At 43.6% G+C, this 18,359-nt stretch overlaps 1 protein-coding gene across 2 annotated transcripts in view; it reads right to left on the bottom strand.

Moving 5' to 3' along the window:
- The window catches only part of ABCB10 (ATP binding cassette subfamily B member 10), a 550,176-nt gene that overhangs the window by 86,994 nt on the left and 444,823 nt on the right, over window positions 1-18,359 (bottom strand). For both annotated transcript variants that reach the window (XM_069607430.1, XM_069607431.1), the window contains exon 11: window positions 2,259-2,302. In XM_069607430.1, the coding sequence (XP_069463531.1) occupies window positions 2,259-2,302 (44 nt within the window). The remainder of the gene's footprint in view (window positions 1-2,258; window positions 2,303-18,359) is intronic.

Genomic DNA, 18,359 nt, shown 5'->3' with positions numbered 1-18,359 from the left:
GACAGTGTGGCTGTTTATGAGCAGGTAACAGACAGGAAAAGGCCTTACTCTTCTTTGTTTATCTGGAATCCTGGGAAGGATGAACTGTAATGAGGGTGCTCGTAAATATCTGCACTTGAGGACTGGCCTTGCATCGCTCAGCTTTGGGGGATTGTGCCAAATGCCCTATTGATCTGTGAAGGAGTTCATTATCACAATCCCCCCCACACCTTCCCTCTGCCCCTGTGATCTCATGCTTTCATGAGGAGTTTACATTATGCTGGGATCAAAAAGAGAATTACAAAAACGGCGTGGTGGGAGATGTGACAAAGTGCCCTGCGTTGCTCAAGGATTTGGGGATTGGGTGACCAACCAGCTGCATGATACAGGGCCTGGAATTGGTGCGGGGGGAATCCCATGGACCACCCCACCCACTAGCATGAGTACGGTAGGGACTTGCCACAAGCGTCAAAGTGTAAGCATGGTCCCTTTAAGGGAACAGATCATAAGGAGCAGTACCGCAGAGCTAACAACTCATGCACACTAAGGTCCTCATGTGTGGCAGCAGAAACCATAACCAGACCCACTGAGAAAGTCCTAACGGACGGTAGGACAAGCAGAGAGGAATGCCCATTAACCAACCTCCAAGTCCTGCATCAAAATTGAAAGCTGTCACCAGGGGTGGCGGTCATCAACCTTTCTCCATACCATTTACATAAAAAGATGCACACAAGTTCCCTTGGAGTGAGGATGGAAGCCGGGGATCAAGGCCCTCTAAAAGGGAAGGACTGTGGGAGTTTGTGGAGAGAGAGGTGGGGAGCAGAAGGAGCATGCGAGAGGCAACGAGGAGATGAATATTGAAGCATCTGGTGGAAATGAGGTGATGTGATTGGGACGAGGAGGAGGTGGTGACTTCGAGGAGAATGGAGAGGTTGCTTTGGGACAAGGAAGGATGGATGAGTTGAAGACCAGAAGGAAAATGGGAGGACAGAGACCAAGTAGTCTGAAAGGAGAGAGACCTGGGAAGTTCTGTAGAGAGGGCAGAAGGCAGAGAATCAAAGGATGAGAAAAGATGTAAATATAGGGGCAGCAGAGGCAAAAGAGTCATGGGAAAGGAAGATTGGAAACTACAAAAGCAAGAAGAAGCCATGCAAAGTTTGCAGGAGGTGTGAAAGAACAGACATCCCGGGAGAATGATAGTGGGGAAAGAAGAAGACAGTGTGAAACAGGAACTGGAGGAGAAAGAAAAAGGCAGAGGCAAGAAGGAAAGCGTGGGAAGGTAGAGAGAGGAGGAAAGTGCCCAGATATGCCTGACATTTGGCAGACAAGCAGAGGCAGGAGGAGCTATGAGCATGTGGTGAAGTAGTGTAGTGGATAGGTGTTCAGAGTGAGGCCTTGAGTGAGTAGTGAGGATAAGGAGAGCAGGAACAACACATTAGAAAGGAAGAGAATTACGTAGTGCAAGGAGGGCAGCCAGTGGGTGGGATTGATGGTTAGTCAGGGAACCCTTGAAGCCAAGAAGACTGACCTGCCCGCCGAGACACCAGATAACTTGCCAACAAAGACTAGGTGAAGACCTTGGGTACAACATTGTGCCTCACAGCCTCCTTCCAAGGGTCTCCCAGTTTTGGACTCTACCAGTGCACGACCCCTGGACCAAGAACATACAGATCCAGTAAGTAAAATATACCATTCAGACTTGGGGAAAGTTATGTTGAGGGAGCTCATAACACCACTAAGTGTGAGTGACTATGAACCCCTGTGGCTTGTTGGGCAGTATGACCCAGACTTTAAGGCTCTTGATTTCCGAAACAGACTTGTCTACTTGCTTGTTTTAATACAAGGCAAAGTCATCCTAAGGTTTGAGTTAAGCCTTCTTGCTTTTGTTACCTTTCCAAACAAAACTCCACTAAACTGCCACTTTGGTCTATTTATCCGATTGCTCCCCACTTGGGTTCGTGAAAGAGGGCAGAATGTATTGCAAGGTGATATATCATTTATGGCCTGAGGAATGATGCCTAGAATTTTGTTTATTTGACTATTCCTATTTTGTCTTGAATTAACAGATTTGAATAAAAAAACAAATAGTCCTGAAATTGTGGCAGTTTCAAACAGAAGAGTTTATCTCTTTCCCTTGAAATGTTTACAATCAGGGCCATCAAAATTAAAACCAAGGAAGGCATACTTCATTGACAAATTGACCATTTGCAGTCCCTTCTAACCAACACATCTAGGGAATGCTGTAGAAGAAACACACAGGAGACAATTCTAGAACGTACCTTAAGAAGAGAGCGAGCAATAGCAATTCTTTGTTTCTGCCCACCTAGAGGTATAGAGAAATATGAAGTACAAATAAAAATCGGCACTTCCATATAAGCACTTCCATACATGACAAATTAAAAAGGCAACCGCTCAGGCTAGGACACCTTCTCTAGAAATTAGGGTGCTACATCTTCAAAAAACATAACTGCATTGTCAAAGCAATCTCCCTGTCTGAAGATCATAAGCTCTTTCTATACCACCATAACGTTCTATAGCCTGGCAGTGTTTGTATTCCCTCTACAGCCAGGGTTTTCCAACTTCGGTCCTCAATGGCTGGAATCTGGACAGATTTTCAGTATATACCTCATTAATATTCATGAGGCAAAATGTGCATACATTAAGAACCATAGCATGCACATTTATCTCATGAATATTGAGGTATATCCTCAAAACAAAGCATGGATCTGGCCTTCGAGGCTTGGAGTTGGACAACCCTGTGCACTGTCCCTTTAGTGTATGGCAAGGGAAGGAGAGAGATAGGCCACTGATCTTGTGGCGATTATGGGACAAGCGAAATGGGTTGTCACCCAGCAAGACTGTGGAGGCTAGTGTGCACGGAATGGTATGTCCCATGTTTGGGAGTGCTGCTGTGTAGCACTTGTGCATGTAAGCCTATGGCCCTACCCCATGCCCGAGCCTTTAATGTGGCTACGAGTGAGAATTTGTTTACAAGGGGAACCACTTTCTGCCCAGATGTGAGAGCTTTAAGTTAGTTTCCTGTGTTCAAAGGCAGAAGACAACTTTGGGTGATAAAACACTTCTGCCACCATGAGCTATTCAAAATAGATGCAAAGCAGTAAGAGACTTAGCAGTGAACTTTATGGCCAGAGTCTATCATGGGACTTCCTCTTGGCATGCCCAGAGGAGTCTGGCAGAGGTTAGTTGTTGATCATGCACTCTAAACCGTTTCCCTTCTCCATTACTCCGATCACATTGGGAAGGTATCCCATTTACTCCCTTGGAAGGAGGTGCCATATAGGTGGCAAGACAGGCTGTGCTGGGGTCTCTCTACCCTGGCATAGGCAACAGTCAGGGTGCCCAGGCACCCTGCTCTTCTGTGCTTCTAGCTATGAAAGCTAGGAACCACCTTAAAAAGACTGCATGTGTTACCTGCTTCACTTATATACAAACAATAAGTGCCAGGGCCCAAATATTTCCTAACACTATTGCTGCATCAGGACAGCAAATCTCTGCGAGCTGCTGCCACCACCCACATAGTCAGTATATGTAGGGTTGCAGCTGAAACTCCCAACGGCTTATTGGGAGTGACACAGCCCTTGACAGAGGGGCAATTTATTTATTTATATTTGTATACAGTACTTAAACTTTTACAAATACATTCATATTTCATACAACTCAAACACATTATACCACAGTTAAAACAATTATGATGTGCTCAATCAATAGAGAGCATTGATAACAATATAACAATCAGTTACACAACTGTAATTGGAAATTCAAATTCATAATCTAAAATTCATATTCTAAAATACAGTGCACATATATTATTACTATTATATATAGTATATATATTATTACTATTATTATTATTATGCCCAATCCTAATTAGGAGGGGGCGGGGACCATACTTTCAACACAACACGCCTTTATCATGAACTTCCCTTAGCCTTAAAAACCCAAAATAAAGTACATACACAACTATCCAAATTACAAAATACAAATTTATTATTATAGATAGTAAAACTGCAGGACAAAGTCTGCATATTAAGATCAAACCTAAACTCTTAATTGATAAAGGCAGCGTTTCTAACAAATATTCTCAACCTACTATTCTATCTATTCCAGAAATCTGGCAATAATCGCTTGGTAACAGTTTTTTTAATCGTACCCTACATCCTGAAAAGGGCAAAGTGCACCCTTTCATACTCAGTATTGAGACAATATGACCAGAAAGAGTCTGTTTTAATAGTTTCGTGACAATGTACAAATGTACCCAACGTTGTCCTAATAAGGGATCCTAACCAAGGGCTCTCAGTAAACTGATGTTTAGCCGTTTCTTATGAGAGCTTACCTTTACAAATACGACAAATGTGTGCTTGACGTGGGATATTTTACCTAGCCCCATAGATCCATAATAACGGTAGCCGATTAATTCTTAACTTATTGAGACATAATCTAAGGGCAGTGCTCGGGCAATGTGTAACATATCTTTGTGCCTTACGGTAAGTGTGTATTACCAATCCCACTTCTACACATTTACAAAAAACAAACATACATACATACATACGGGTTGCATTTTGAAATGAGACCACACATGCTTAGTTTTGATTTTATTTTTAAATTGAAATTCTTTTTTTATTAATTAAAATGTGATTATGGCTTAACCCAAAAACTTTCACACAGCTGTACAACACAATTCAAGATACAAAATATAATGAATAATAAAACATTCAATAAAAAATAAATAATAATCACAAAGCCCAATATCATTCAACACAAAACGTTAAAAACATCATTTCAACGACATGCCAAATTAGTTCATATATTAAGTAAATCTTTTACGATAACCATTAACTCTACCATAGCACAACTCGGGGATAATTACCTGCTATGCATCAAGTGTGACCACACTTCAGAAGAAAGAATGGAACTGGCACCGTGCACGAATCTCCCAAATACCTTTTTCAAAGCACTTTATAGATTTTAATTTATGAAACCTTTATTGTTCATGCATCGAGTATCTCTCCTGTAAACATCCGAATTCTTTGGTTATCCAATCCCCTTATAAAATAAACATGACTCTTAGAAACACCCACTGATGAAATGACATGCCAAAATGCCAATACCCCTAAAAACATCCCTTTCCTCCTGGATTGAACGGTGATTAAGATGAACATGATCCCCAGGCTGCTATATTTCTTCACTGCCCTACTGATTTAAATGCTAGACTCCTCTATCTCGATGCTACAGCATAAAAGGTTTCCTCTGTTAAATAAAGTTTTTCGGTAAGACCTAGTATACCATAAAAACACAACACATTACATCATGATATCCATAAAAACATTAAACAGATAAAATCATCATAAGAGCTTTCATAAACAATCAGAGTTTAGTAGAAGTTCCCTTGGTGACGAGGCATGCATTAGGAATGACATCAAGACGCCCCAACCCACATGGACCGAATCTGCCCGTAACAGATAATACAATGCAGGCTCATAACAACGAAAGCCATGGGCCTGCAGAACGATATTCAATGTTTGTTCCCTAATCTCTAAAAAAAATAGAACAAAACAAAAAATAAATTAGCCAGATCTTCTTTAGATGCCCTACAAAAAGGACATGACTGATCCACACTCCATTTAGACCAAATCGGCATCATGGCTCTCAAATGTTTACAGTTGAAGCAGGTCCTTGAGACAAGAAAGTGCTTGGACGGGTGATATTTTTGAATGCCGGACATATAATAATCAAATGTGCCCTGTTGGCTGGCTTCATGAGTTCCAAAGCCTCTTTTCTAGCCAAGAGAGACTGGAGCACTCTTGTGCTCGCCAACTTTGAATCCATTAAAGATAGTAGAGTTGGCCTATGGAAACAATTAACCACCCTCGCTTTGGCCAGCCTCGCTTTAACATATCTAATCCGTGGGATTTTTAAATATGGGTCTTTAGACACCAAGTAGCTCATTAATTCCTGGTTCAAAAAGGTTCTCCCAAATCCTGAGCACATGACTAGCCGGTGAGAATTCGGCCAGATCACCCAGGAGCCGGCAGCCAAGCTCTTGATGGGCAGCAAAGTTGGGGGTAGACCTAGGCAGCCCCAAGATACTACTAAAACATTCTTCACCACTTGGATAGTCTCCAGCTTACAAAAGCCCCATACCATATCTTGTCATAGAAGCGGCTTTGCAATGGTACACTTTCAGCACAAATTCTATTGGCGTTGCTTTAAACAAACACAAAGCTCTGTTTAACCATCCTATTGCCTGCTTAAATCTTTGCGACTGCTTCTCGGCATGTGCCTCTGCCCCAGAATTTGCAGAAGATCTCACCCCCAGCTAGTCAAAAGGATTCACTCTCTGGATTGCCGCCCTTTTACAGGAAACAGCTGAGAACCTTGGGGAATGCTTCCTTACGCAATAAGCCATAGTGGCCAAGTTCCGGACATTTACCTTAAGCTCGAGTGTGTCCATAAAACAACAATAATCATCAACCAAGCATTGTAATGCTCTGGGGTGCAGGCTAATAAAACTGTCATCAGCATAGGCAAGTAAAGGCAAACGCCTGTGTTCTAACCTAGGAAAGTCAGAGGAGGTTTTCAAAAGATATTCATGTAGGCTGTTCGCATAAAGACAGAAAAGCAGGGGGGGCAGGATGCAGCCTTAGCACACCCCACATTCCACCTGAAAACTAGGGATGACTTGTCCCCTGCCACTGCTCCTAACTTGAGCCACTGTAGAGAGGTGCAATCTCTCCATTAGTTCCACCAGTGCAATTCATGGACCAGAGTACACTGCACAACCTGGCGCGGTTGACCTCATCAAACTCTGTACTCAGATCCATGAAGACCAAAAAGATAGGCTCCTCCTTGATGAACAGCGAATGTGCTATTACCAAGTAGAGATTCAGGGCCTGCTCTGCTGTTCCCAGGCCTAGTCTAAAGCCCAACTGAATGGGGGAAAAGATGTTCGAACTCTGGGCCCAAGACTCTAGTTCCCCTAAGATAGCCCGTCACAAGATCTTAAATACTGACTCTAAGAGGGAGATTGGTCTATAGGACGTCGGCTGTGCCCTTGGTCCTTTTTTATATATTGGACAGGTCAGCGAGCGAGCGAGAGCAAGAAGCGGTAATAGGGCCTCCATCACAAACAGCATTAAATCCCATAGTCAAAACAGGGGCCAACAGGTGTGGCTGTGCCGTGAACAAGTCTGCAGGGATATTATCCGTGGTATGGGCCCTATTCCTTCCTTGGTTGTTGATAGCCCGCCAAACTTCTTCCACTGTGAATACGATGTTATCTATATGACAAAAGGACACCCTAGGGCCCAAACTAAATTGGCTATTGCTATACCTACTCGCAGAGTTGCTACTGAATAGGGAGGAATGGTGAGCTATCCATGATGTTTCCGAGACCATCACAGATTGCCTACAAGACATACATTTATAAAAGGGTCCCTTGCTGACAATTTCCCAAAGGAGTTTGGCGTTGTTGGTAGCAGAAGAATTGATCCATTCCTTCCATGTCTCCCCTTCAATTGCGTGCTTTCTACAGGCAGTGGCTTTCTTATACGCTGTGCAGGCCTCAATTATATTGAGCTTTGTGGACAAAGGATTCTTCGGTGTTCTTAGCAGGGCAGACTTCAGTTTTTCACACTCTGAATTGAATCACCTAGGATAAGCACTTTCCTTCCTTTTGCCCGTCCCCCCCAAAGTAAATGTGGCCGAAAGATTGGACCGAAGAAGTGTGAAATCTGACCAAATAACCCCCCCGATGCGCACTACCACAGAAGAACCTTTCCAGAATCTGCCGATTGGCTCTCAATTCTCCTCAGTAAGCATTGACAGTCCACTGATTGCCATTTCAGCCGGCGGTACTGGGCGGATTGTGGCATTGCCTGGGGACAGGTCAAACCTACTGTTTGCTGTCTGAGTCATTCAGTACCCTAAACCCGTGGACACAATTCCAAAACTTGACTGAGGTACCAAAATAATCAATAGTCGAACATCCCAAAGTAGAGAGAAAAGTGAAATTCCCCGGGCCATCCTCAGGGAAACGACCACTGACTGAGTGCAATTCCCAACCATGTAGGAGTTTCCAAAGCCTACCCCCTCCCTCCAGGTTCTAGTATCTTTCATAGCAGGAGGCAGAATACCAGCCAATTCATCCTCCAGCGGGTCAAACGATGTTTCACTAAGGTTCGCTACCCTTCTTAGCATTGAAACCCCCAAAATAGATACTAGACCGCAGTACGTTATGCCGCGCACTATTCAAACAGTACAGAAATAAAATTCATTACAATAGAAGTGCGAACAGTAATCCACAATAACACCGAGAAATTCATTTTATGAAGCGTGAATTTAATCTGGGAATACACATTAACGGCCAGACTCCCTTTTTTCATGTGCTACTGAATAAAAACAACCTTACAAAATGACTAAATAAACCAAAGAAAAACCGAGAAACCTAGATTAAAATGCCCTGAAACAGTACAGTTAGAATGGGCCAGATGCAGTCGCGTGCTTGCAAAATATTCATATACAAATTGCTGTTTTTTTTATTCCTTGTACTTTGGTCTAATTTCCAGCAGATGGCGCTGGGACTGTACATTTTGTGTATGTTGGCCACTTCTGGTCATTTTGTTTTTAAGTCTAAGAGGTTTGGATCAAATTAATGGATTGTGTTGCCGAAACAAGTACATTGAGAATGTGACTGGGTTCAGACGTATATTAACTCCAACTCAAATATTTTTAGTTTAGAAATGGAAAGATTGTTCTAAACATTTATTCATAGAGCCCTTGCAGCCCCCACTGGCATAAGTGCTCTTCCGTTGCTGCATAATCTGTTTTTGGTGTATGTGCTCTCTCCTGGACTGTCCCCTTTTGTTTCTTGTATTGTCGTGCCCATTGTTATTGGAACGAAAGGTCTCTGGTTGTTAGGGGTCTGGGACCGGCCTGAGACCATCGTTCCAACTGGTTATACCTAATCCTGATGTTCTTGTAATGGAGGTCGTGGGGACTTGGATGTACGGGATTGTAGTGCCTGATTTTGTGTCTATGCATACATCTGCTTTAAGGGAGTGTATTTGGTGATGTTTTGTGTGAATCACAATATTCCAATAAAAAACGATTGACAAAAAATAATGTCAGCTAGAACTTAAAGGGATAGTGCGCTCGAAAATGTTATTGTCTTAAAAAATGGGCAATAATCAAAAACATATATTAAAACACCTTTTTAAAGAAAGTTCCTATGTAACATTTTGAGCAAATGAGGCTCAAAGTGTTTACATGGGGGAATCCATTTTGTGATTTCAAGCAGCCTCCTCTGTCCATGTGAAGCTCTGCTGTGGCACTAATCAAGCAGCAAAAGCTCCCTACTGGGAGCTTTTGCTTACTGCAGCAAGAGCAGAGCTTAAAATGTAGAGGAGGCTGCCTTCACTTTCATTTTACGTTTTCTGTGCTCCCCAAGCCCAGGGAAGCACAGACAATGTAAAATGAAAGGTAGAGCAATTATAAATACTTCGCCGGCTGCCAGTGGAGTTTTCATAATTGCTGCAATTTTATTTTCTAGTTTCCCGTGCTCGGGAAACTAGAAAAAGTTGCAGCAATTATGAATACTCTGCCGGATGCCAGCAAAGTATTCATAATTGCCTGGAGTTGCCTACAATAAAAGGTGCAGCAATTATAAATAGAACGTTGTTGTATTTATGATTGCCGTGGTTAGAAAACCACGGAAATCATAAATACAACAATGTTGTATTTATGATGGCAGTGGTTTTCACTTTGAGTCTCCCGGGCTCCCCCGGGGGAGCCCGTGAGACTAAGCGAAAGCCAGCGTAATCATAAATAGCCATGGTTTTCTTTTAAGTTTCCTGGGCTCCCCCGGAACGGAGGAGCCCGGGAAACTTAAAAGGAAAAACAAGGAAATCATAAATACAACTGCGTTGTATTTATGACTGCGGTGTCTTCAGCTTTGTGTCATGCCGGCACAAATGCTGGGGATCCCTATGAAGCCCACACACTTTATGCACCAGCATAAACCAGGCAGGCTCCATAGGGATCCATTGTAATTGCTACCTGGCAAGCGTGTATGGGTTCTCGCGCCAATCTTTTAGCGTTTTGCCACCTAAGCTATGGAATGCCCTTTCTCCGAATTCTTTAAAACCATCTACAATTTAGATGTTGTCTGAGGCATGGGCGTAATTATAGGGGGGCAGGGGGTCCCCCCCCCCCAACTTCTGTAGCATGCCTTTTTGTCCCCCCCAACTTTTGGAGGGAGTCCAGGAGGGCCTCAGTCATCAATGATGTAATTGGACAGTGCGAGCCCGGCTGGGGTGCACAGCAAGGCTTGCGCTGTCTCATTACATAATGATGAGATGCCTGCCAGCCACGCTGCAACACTTTCAGGGCCGGGATGCCCTGCATGGCTCAGTCGCTCACCTTTGCTGGCCTGACTCAAAGTCAGCAGCCAGGGTGCTGAACTGGGTGTTGCAGGACCTGGCTCCTATGCTGCCACACTAGCAGCATCACTTCCAGGGGCCACGGCGCAGAGGATCACTTTCCTGCTTTGTGTTTGTGAGACACACGGACAGGAACTAGAAAGCTCCTTCAGCTTGCTGGTTTCTGTCTGGAGGTGCGTGAGTGAGAAGAGGTTAGGTTAGTGTAACATGAGACATGGCCCGGGCGGCATTTGAAAGCAGAGCAGAGGTACTTTAAAATTATATATATATATATATTGGATTGTGTTTTTGTATGTTTGTTGGGGGGCTGGGCTGTGGGCTGACCCTAGTGAGGGCGTGTGTCACATTTGGACATTGTGAGCAGAGCTCACATTACACATTAAGGCCCCAGGTATGTAGACACACTAATAACAAATGGTGCATGCTCTGTGGCAAGCCACAGCTCTGCAACGCCTCTAAAATTAGTCTTGCCACTTTTCAGATGCTACTAAAGTACCACCATCCGAATTTCAAAATTAAGTTGGCGGAAGGTGCGCCCTCCCCAAGTAGAGTGGAAAGAGTCGAGCTAAGAAAACCTGTGACCCAAAAGTGTTGCACTCTGCAAATTCTGTGAAATTAATTTGAGTGATATGCGCCTTCCAAACATGGTGAACCTTTGTTAAGCAGTTTTTGCTCTAGGTGCGCAGAAGGAACTGTATGGTATTTTGTGTTAAAAGCACAGTTTTAGGAGCCATATGTAACTTTTGTCCCTACTGCCAAAAATAATCTTCACCAAACTGGTAAAAAGTATTTCAAGTTTTGCAGACACATTTTCAGGACAGTTTGGTGCAAATTAGTAAATGGGTGTCATGGTTCAGATTACAGGCCACCAAAAACTGCTTCACTTACTAAACTAAGCAGTTAAGCAGGGGAGTGTCCACCATTGTAAGAGTGGAGGGGGGGGAATGCAGTGTGTGTAATTTCACATGGTCTCATTGGCGCCCCCAAACCACCCACCCAGACCCCAATCTACGTTTTTGGTAACATTAGTGGAAGATGGCATTTTAACACGCAACAAATAAAATAAAACTGAAGGATAATTCCAGATGCAGGAAACTCATCTATTAGAGCTCTGTACAAGCCTTCTGTGGCAAAATACATGCAAACTTGCTAATTATTTTATGGATTGCACCAACAAAAGTGACTTGCCAGAAAAGGACACTGTAAGGTGCATCATCAGTCCTTGATACTTGGAGGCACCATGGAAATGACTTTAGAATAAGTTGCCATAAATAAGCCAAGTGACAAATAACTTTGTGGTGCAAAATACCTAAATTGCACTTTTGTTATATGTGGAGCAACTCTATAGTCATTAGGCTTTTCCATTACAATACCATAATGCATTAACATAAGATTTGAAGTGAATCAGAGTCACTTGCAGAGCTGCAGATAAGGCACAATGCGATTAAATTATTTGCTCAGGATCACACTCTTGGTTAAATGGTGAAACTGGGATGTGGACAATTTAAGTGACAGCGCATATCTTTCCAGGTCTAGTTGATATAGATATTTATTAAGGTTTTGCTTTACATTTCATGTGCTTAAATAATTATTTATAGCAATGCCTTGGAAGCAAACCACATTACATAATAAACTAGCCTTCCATAGTAAACTAACCATACACTATATACATTGTCATAGAAATATATTGAGAAATGGGAGTATGGCTTTCATTTTATCCTCCCCATTCTGCATGCAAAGTCACAATAGCATCATGTAGAGATTAAGGTGAGCCTAATAAATCCCCCTTGCGTTTTAAAGCCATAGTAATTATTTCATAAAGCATGCAACATTATGCACCCTTCTCATTTCTCGCAGTCCCATGCCTAAAGGGACAAAAGTCCCTGCTAATAGTACCCCATCGTCCCTCCCATCAGTGCCTAATTGCTCACATTGTAGTGCTCTGTTGATAGAGAGCAACGTGAGGACCTTCTGCTGCCCGGAGCTCCGTGGGACATTGTCTTGGCAGCGGGACACCTCTACCAATCGGAACGGGTAAGGTGTCCTGTTGCCAGGACAATGAGCGTGTTGAGCAGGAATTGCTCAGCACACATTGTCCTGCCAGCAGGACATCATTGCTGTTGGGCGCCCTCTTTGATGTGCCGAACGGGAGAGGTGTCCCAATGACAAATGTCTTGGTCTGTCTCTTAACAGAGCCACAGGGGTAGCTTGCCCCCCTTGCCTATCCCACTTGGTACTCCACTGCTTGGAGCCATTTGAACACAGGAAAACATACCTTAATTTTAATCAGTCAGATTCTTGTAGAAAACATCTATCAGCACGTACACATAAAAGGTGCTGTGCAGAACCCAAGTTTGGAGATATATGGCATTTAGAAATTAATACCAAGTATACTTGGTCACCCACTGCACTGCATTAACCGATGGCTCCTTCTTTGAATGAAAGGAAAAATCAAGGGAATTGCTGACATTCGAGTGAATCTGTTCCTTTCCGTCATGGCTTTGGCTTTTTAATATAGCTGGGTCAAGTCAATTTAGCCCAAAATATTAGGGATCAGGGTTTGATAAACTCAGGTCTGCTCAATGGACGTTGCACCACTGTTTCCATGTGTTATTGGATATGTACATATACATGTTGTGTGCACACAGTGTATGTCGCTGGAGGTGCTGGGTGCATTTGTGTGTGAGTGACAGTGTATGCAAGCATATTTGTGTTAACTTTTGTGTCTGAATAAATTATAAATAATGCATTGTTTGTATGTTCTATTGGAATTAAAGGCATGGTCTAGTAAAAAATGTTATTTAAGAAATAGATAGGCAACATAAAAAAAAAAATACTAGCATTCTCTTTAAAACTTCCTATGTAAGATTTTGAGCTATTCAAGTTCAAAATTCGCAAAAGCAAGCACATGGGCGCATCCATTTTGTGAAATGGATGCCCTCCTGTGCTGGCTTTTGCGGCACTAATGAAGGAAAAGCCAGCCAGCTGTAGTAAACAAAAGCTACCACTGGGTGGCTTTCCCTTCATTAGTGCTGTACGTGGAGGACGGGGACCGGAGACCAGAGCAGGAAAGCTGCAGCTGAATCTTGGTAAGTGCTATTTAAGTGCTGGAGGAGCCCGGAAAACTTAGAAATAAAACCGCAGCTTTAAAAACTTTGTATTTATGTTTGCGGTCGCTTTTGAAGCGACCGCAAACATAAATACAATGTTATTGTGTTGGAAAACGCTGCAGTTTTTCTTTCCAAGTTTCTCAGGCTCCTCCGGCTCGGAGGAGCCTGAGAAACTTGGAAAGAAAAACTGCAGCGTTTTCCAACACAACTGCGTTGTGTTTCTGCCTGCTGTGGCTATCACTTTGGGTCTCTGGTGCTCCCAGGGGAGCACCGGAGACACAAAGTGAAAGCCAAGGCAGGCAGAAACACAACGCGGTTGTGTTTACATGCCGCAGTGTTTCTGCCTACAGCTGATTTCCCATTTGGGGCTCTTGGGCTCCCCACGGGGGTCCCCGAGAGCCCCAAATGGGAAATGCTAAATGCTGCAGTGTTTCTGCCTAAACTGATTTCCCATTTGGGGCTCTCGGGCTCCCCATGGGGAGCCCGAGAGCCCCAAATGGGAAAGCAGATTCAGGCAGAAACAATGCGGTTGTTTTCCGCAATGCCGCGTTGTTTCTGCCTGAATCTGCTTTCCCATTTGGGGCTCTCGGGCTCCCCAGCTCTCGGGCTCCCTTTGGGGAGCCCGAGAGCCCCAAATGGGAAAGCAGATTCAGGCAGAAACACAACGCGGTTGTGTTGGAAAACGCTGCGGTTTTTCTTTCCGAAGTTTTAAAAAAGAGAATGCTAGTATTTTTTTTTATGTTGCCTATCTATTTTTTAAATAACATTTTTTACTAGACCATGCCTTTAAGTTTGTGAATTTTATGTTGTGTCACTGGGTGCATGGCAAGCCGGCTGGAGATGTGTGGGGGCCCAATTGAATTTTAAAGATAGGCCACCAGTCTAATGAAAGTTATAACAGAGGATCTGCAATGGACTCTTGTGGTGTAGTAGTCTAGTGTTATCCCTCAGGGATTTAGGTTGTTTGACCGAGGTAAAAAATCATGGCGAAATTGACCGTAGTCATTTTCGCTGCGAATACATTTTTACCTCGGTACAAAAAAAAACCATGTCCACCCAAACCACCAGTACACCCATAACCCCCCTCCCCCATCTTACCTTTTCTCAATCCGCCACCTCTCCTGAAGCCTGCAGTGTCAGATCCATCCATCTAACGCGGTTGGATCTGACATTGCTGGGTCCCATTTTCTTTTTTTTTGTTGGGTTCCCTGCTACCGATGCTGAGGAAGCAGGGGAAACCCCCACAACTGCCAAAGTCAAAAATACTGAACATGGGTGCGGGGGACAGCCCCGCAACTCCAGCTCTTCATGTTCGGTATCTTCGGCTTCGAACTAATGGTGGTGACCGAATTTAGTCAAATCTACCATTCAACCAAATTTTATTGAACAATTTGCCCGAAACGATGCTTTAAGAGCCACCACCCGCCCTCTGACCACCTCACCCCTGTCCCCCCCCACCCCCAACATTTTCAGCAAACTTACTCCACTGGTCTGAGGACCCGACTGTTTCTGAGGGCGAGCAGTGCACCCCACAAATGTATTCCCACCTAGATTGGTGCTCCCAACTCCCATTCCCACCTTCAGATGTAGGGCAGCTTCTGCGAAGGGTCAAAGTGATCCAGCGACTTATACGTAGTATGAAGATAAGGCCCAGTGCAGAGGGCTGTCTCGAGTCAGCTGATCCGACTATGGGGTTAAAGATCCAGTGCCTGAATCTTTCACATTCCAATAAACAAAATGCTTTTTAAATTTCAGGAAGCAAAGGGTAGCAACTTACTTGTATAGTTGAGACAATGTTTTGAGGACCCTCCCGTCTCCTCTTGCTATGCCATGAAAAACAGAAGGGTTCCCAAAGACAGGCGACACAGGACCCAACCCTGCCCGAAGTTTAAAGATGTTCAAGGCACGGCCCAATAATGTAGCATGAATCGTGCAGAGAAGAGCCTCTGAGGAATCTTTTAGGTTTAGATAGGAACCGCAGAAAGGACAAAGGGGCGCATGGGGCATCTTGTTCAAGATCCACTCCCATAACTTACAGTCGAAACCTGAACCCATCAAACAAGGGAATAAGCGGCGCAGCAAGCACATATCTCCTGATACATGGAACGCCCAGACCTCCAGAATGGGCCACGTGGCGAAGACCCGCCCAAGTGATAATGACCCCTCCAAGGTCCATACGGCTATTACCAATCAGTGGTAGTAGCAGTACGTGTTTTGGAGTTTTCATGCTGAAGCAAGGAACGGCACTTTAAAAGCGGGTAAATAGACAGAAAATAAATGAAATATGGTTTTATTTTGCAGTATTTAAGTAACATGATGCCTTCATAAGTTCAGCATTTTAATTGCACACTTGGTTGACCTGAAACGGGTTTAACAAGCATTCGATTTATGTAAAAGTAAACAGTTTCTCTTTAGGAAAGTGAAATAATGTCACGTTTTAGCTCTCGGTATCGTGAGTTAAATAGTAAACATCTTCTTGAAATAAACATTGGATGGGAATGGCGTTGTTTCTCCCTTGTCTGCTTTTGAACATAGAATGATTACCATGCAGTCAATATCCGCAGTTATTGACTGCACTCTATACATTTTGATTAACTATCTCCATGTGCTAATTGTAGTTCTACTTGCTGTGGTTCAATCCTTTCATGGGTGTATGGTGCTTCATACAAATTAGGACAAGTGAATATGTAATTTGTGACAGTTAAATCACTAAATTCAGAAATCAAACACTTTTTTTCAGAAAAAAATGTTTGTGCATTAGTTCTGGGCTTCTAGTTGGTTTGAAAAGTGATGCAACTGCAACAGTTGCAAACATAGCCAATTTGTATTCTGCGTTTCTGATTTGAATGCCATGAACTTTCGGGTTTGTTCTGATCTGTCAGGCCAGTGGTTTCATGGCAATAGCAAATCACAGGGAGGGGGACACCCCTGATGAGAGCAATTTACCAGTTTAATTACTGTTGAAAGATTGCAATGAACCATAACTTTAGTGATGGAGGCTGTGTAGGTGGCAAAACATTTCTCATCAATAGATCTCCCAACCCTATGGCCATTCATGTTTTATGCAGGAAGGTCCAATTGACCATACCAAAGGACTTTTCATTGTCCACGGTTGAGAAGTGCAGAACGGTTAAGGAATCTGTTGACTTTGTCTAGTAAACGGCTGATTTTCCTGCTATTGTCAAATGTTGCTCTGTCACAAAGCAGGCTTGTTCTGGGTAGATCAGATGAAGATGTAACCCTTCGGGGTGCAGTGAGCTTTGCATGTAGATTGATGAAGGGGTATAGGACTCTAAGAACCACAGCTGTTGAGGTCTGTATTTGGCTTGGATATGAGGCACACATTTTATTTTTATTTTATTTTATTGTGCATTTGTAAGGCACGTCTACATCAAGTAAACTGTGTTTCAAAGCGCCCACAGGGAAACAAGGAGAGGACATGGGAATGAATAAAAAAAACAATATGAAAGATAGAGGCGGACCTACTAGGCTTTGTGAGCATTCAGAACGTGCAAGTGCAGAGAGAGGGGGAGGACTAAGGGGGTGGGGGGTAAGTGCTGGGTGCATCAAAAGGGAAATCAGCTATATAATAAGCATGCCCCAAGTGAAGCCACACATACGGATTGGCCTAGGCACCAATTGGACAATCTATAAAGTAACAAGGTAGCCATTTAATAACCATTGCGGTAACAGTGTTCTGGGAGGGGTCAGGTAGAGGTCTGGTACCAATATTTTCTTTTTGAACGACAGTTGCGTGCATCCTAAAGATGATCTTGAACATCGCTTGGTGGTCTCCCTCCACACACCAATTGACCGCCCTGCCATACACTTACCTGCAGTAATACCGTAGAATTGGCCCTTCTAATGGGATCATAATGCCCATCGCTATTGCAATAGTAAGATTCCCGTTTTGTTTCTGTTGCTGCCTTTAGGAACTGCCACAAAAGAAATATTTCTATCCGCAATGAACATATCATGCCCCTTTATAGTTAGGCGTAGTGAGTTAAAGTATGTTGATTCTCTGGGTGTTTGTAAAAATGACTTGAGAATAATGGATGGGTTCCATAACTTTAATTGGCATGCATTTACTGTGCTATTTTTCGCACAGTAAAAAACACAGGGGCTGTCTTTCCCTGTGTGCCCGGTGTCACAGCTACCTGTTCCTTTCCAAGGAGGGCGCCATCTTTTACCCTCAACTCCTTACTCAAGCTCCCTCACAACCCCTTGACCTTCCACACCCCGCCTATCCCAAATGGCACGCGCACATTTGCTTCTGCTTCCTAATGTTTCTTTCTGCCCCACCCCCTACATGACTACACGCCGACCGTACGTAAGAACGCACGCACGCACGCACGCACGCGGCCTCTCAACATTTCTCCCCTCGGAAGTACAGCATGGCGAAGACCACGCTGCACACGTTACCTAATGGATGGGAAGATTTCAGGATGATGTAAACAGAGTACACATAATGTACTCAACTGTTGGCGTTCTAATGCAACTGTGGTGTCCAGTGCCAATGAAGGAAAATTCTAAACACATTAACATTATACCTATATAGCCAGTGGTGGAAATGGAAAACAATTGGTGGGGGATTCCACAAAGGCCAGGGTGGAGTTTGGTAGGGGGGGAGGGACGCTGCCCGAGGAGGCAGGGTTTAAGGAGGCAGACCTCCGATTAAAGGAAAATGTCCAAAATAATAGTTTAAAACGGTGCAATTTCTTTCATGCTGCTTCTTTTCCAAACTGTAAATCAATTCCACTTGCATGGCAGTGGGGATGAGTTACTTAACTATGCAGATAATAGTTTTGACCAG

The sequence above is a fragment of the Ambystoma mexicanum genome, chromosome 4q (genome assembly GCF_040938575.1).
Source record: "Ambystoma mexicanum isolate Mex_15411 chromosome 4q, UKY_AmexF1_1, whole genome shotgun sequence".
Taxonomy (NCBI): Eukaryota; Metazoa; Chordata; class Amphibia; order Caudata; family Ambystomatidae; genus Ambystoma; species Ambystoma mexicanum.
This window is presented reverse-complemented; position numbering and strand designations above follow the sequence as displayed.